This window comes from Malurus melanocephalus, unplaced genomic scaffold (assembly GCF_030028575.1).
Source record: "Malurus melanocephalus ecotype Western Australia unplaced genomic scaffold, MMel_1.1 scaffold_1111, whole genome shotgun sequence".
Lineage (NCBI taxonomy): Eukaryota > Metazoa > Chordata > Aves > Passeriformes > Maluridae > Malurus > Malurus melanocephalus.
In genome coordinates, this window is record NW_026624343.1 from 56,142 (window position 1) to 57,550 (window position 1,409).

At 59.4% G+C, this 1,409-nt stretch overlaps 1 protein-coding gene across 1 annotated transcript in view; it reads left to right on the forward strand.

Annotated features, from left to right (window-relative positions):
• Positions 1-1,403, forward strand: part of LRRC40 (leucine rich repeat containing 40) — a 13,296-nt gene extending 11,893 nt beyond the window's left edge. Inside the window, exon 16 of the mRNA XM_057387010.1 lies at positions 359-1,403. Within this exon, the coding sequence (XP_057242993.1) occupies positions 359-440 (82 nt within the window). The 3' untranslated portion in view covers positions 441-1,403. The remainder of the gene's footprint in view (positions 1-358) is intronic.
• The last annotated feature ends 6 nt before the right edge of the window (positions 1,404-1,409 follow it).

Genomic DNA, 1,409 nt, shown 5'->3' on the forward strand with positions numbered 1-1,409 from the left:
CTGGCCATTCCCACCTGATCCTGGCCTGGCCAAGGGCACGGCTGCTGTGCTGGAATACTTGCGGAGCCGCATTCCCACCTGAGCCTGGCACTGCCATCTGAGCCTGAGCCTGGCACTGCCACCTCAGCCTGGCACTGCCACCTCAGCCTGGTCTGGCCATTCCCACCTCAGTCTGGCATTGCCACCTCAGCCTGGCCTGGCCAAGGGCACTGCTGCTGTGCTGGAATACCTGCGGAGCCGCATTCCCACCTGAGCCTGGCATTGCCCCCTGAGCCTGGCATTGCCCCCTGAGCCTGGCACTGCCCCTGAGCCTGGCATTGTCACCTCAGCCTGGTCTGGCACTGCCACTTCAGCCTAGTCTGGCACTGCCATCTCAGCCTGGTCTGGCCAAGGGCACAGCTGCTGTGCTGGAATACCTGCGGAGCCGCATTCCCACCTGATCCTGGCATTGCCACCTCAGCCTGGCATTGCCACCTCAGCCTGGCCTGGCCATTCCCACCTGATCCTGGCCTGGCCAAAGGCTCAGCTGCACTGCTGCAATTCCTGTGGATCTGCATTCCCACCTGATCCTGGCCTGGCCAAAGGCTCAGCTGCACTGCTGGAATACCTGCAGAGCTGCATTCCCACCTGATCCTGGCCTGGCCAAAGGCTCAGCTGCACTGCTGGAATTCCTGTGGAGCCACATTCCGGCCTGGGCACCGCAGGACAAGCCAGGTACCCCCTGTGTCACCAGCACTCTGGAGCTCCACTGCCTCYTCCTCCTCCTCTTCTTCCTCCTCCTTGTGCCCACCCAAAAYTGGTGTTCTGGCATTCAGACCCCACCTGTGAACCATTCCCTGTGCATGTTCCAGTGGGGATTTCAGCCCCCCACGCTCTGTTTACAGTTTGTAATAAAGGACAGCATGGCAAGCTGCCTTCAGCCCAGCCCTGGTGCTTCATGCAGYTGAGCTGGGTCTGAGGGGAGCTGGCACCACCAAAGCTGGGGCCAAGGCAGAAAGGAGCGCTGTGATTTTTGTGTCCCTTTTTTTATTTTGTTTCACTGGTGTCCCCAGAGCTGCCCCCGGTGTGAGTGGGGTTGGGTGCTTGGGGTGGGAGGTGCCCCCTGGGTGTGCAGGGCTCAGCTGGGTGAAAATGGGGCTGGTGGTGGCAGCTCTTTGACCTTGGGGACAAGGAATGTTCCTCTGGAATGTCTGCCTTGGGTYCTTTGGGTTGTCACTGAGCTTTGGGGACAGGAGCAGGAGATGTTTCTCCTGTTCAAACACTTTTAGTGTCCTGCAGATGGTATCTGTAACAGCAATGGTGCTGCACTGGGGATAGGGCTCCAAACCTTCCAAAGACTGAAAACCCTTTCCAGAAAGGAATTCCTCCTAATACCCACCCTGCCCCTGCCCTGGCACAGCTTGGGAGGG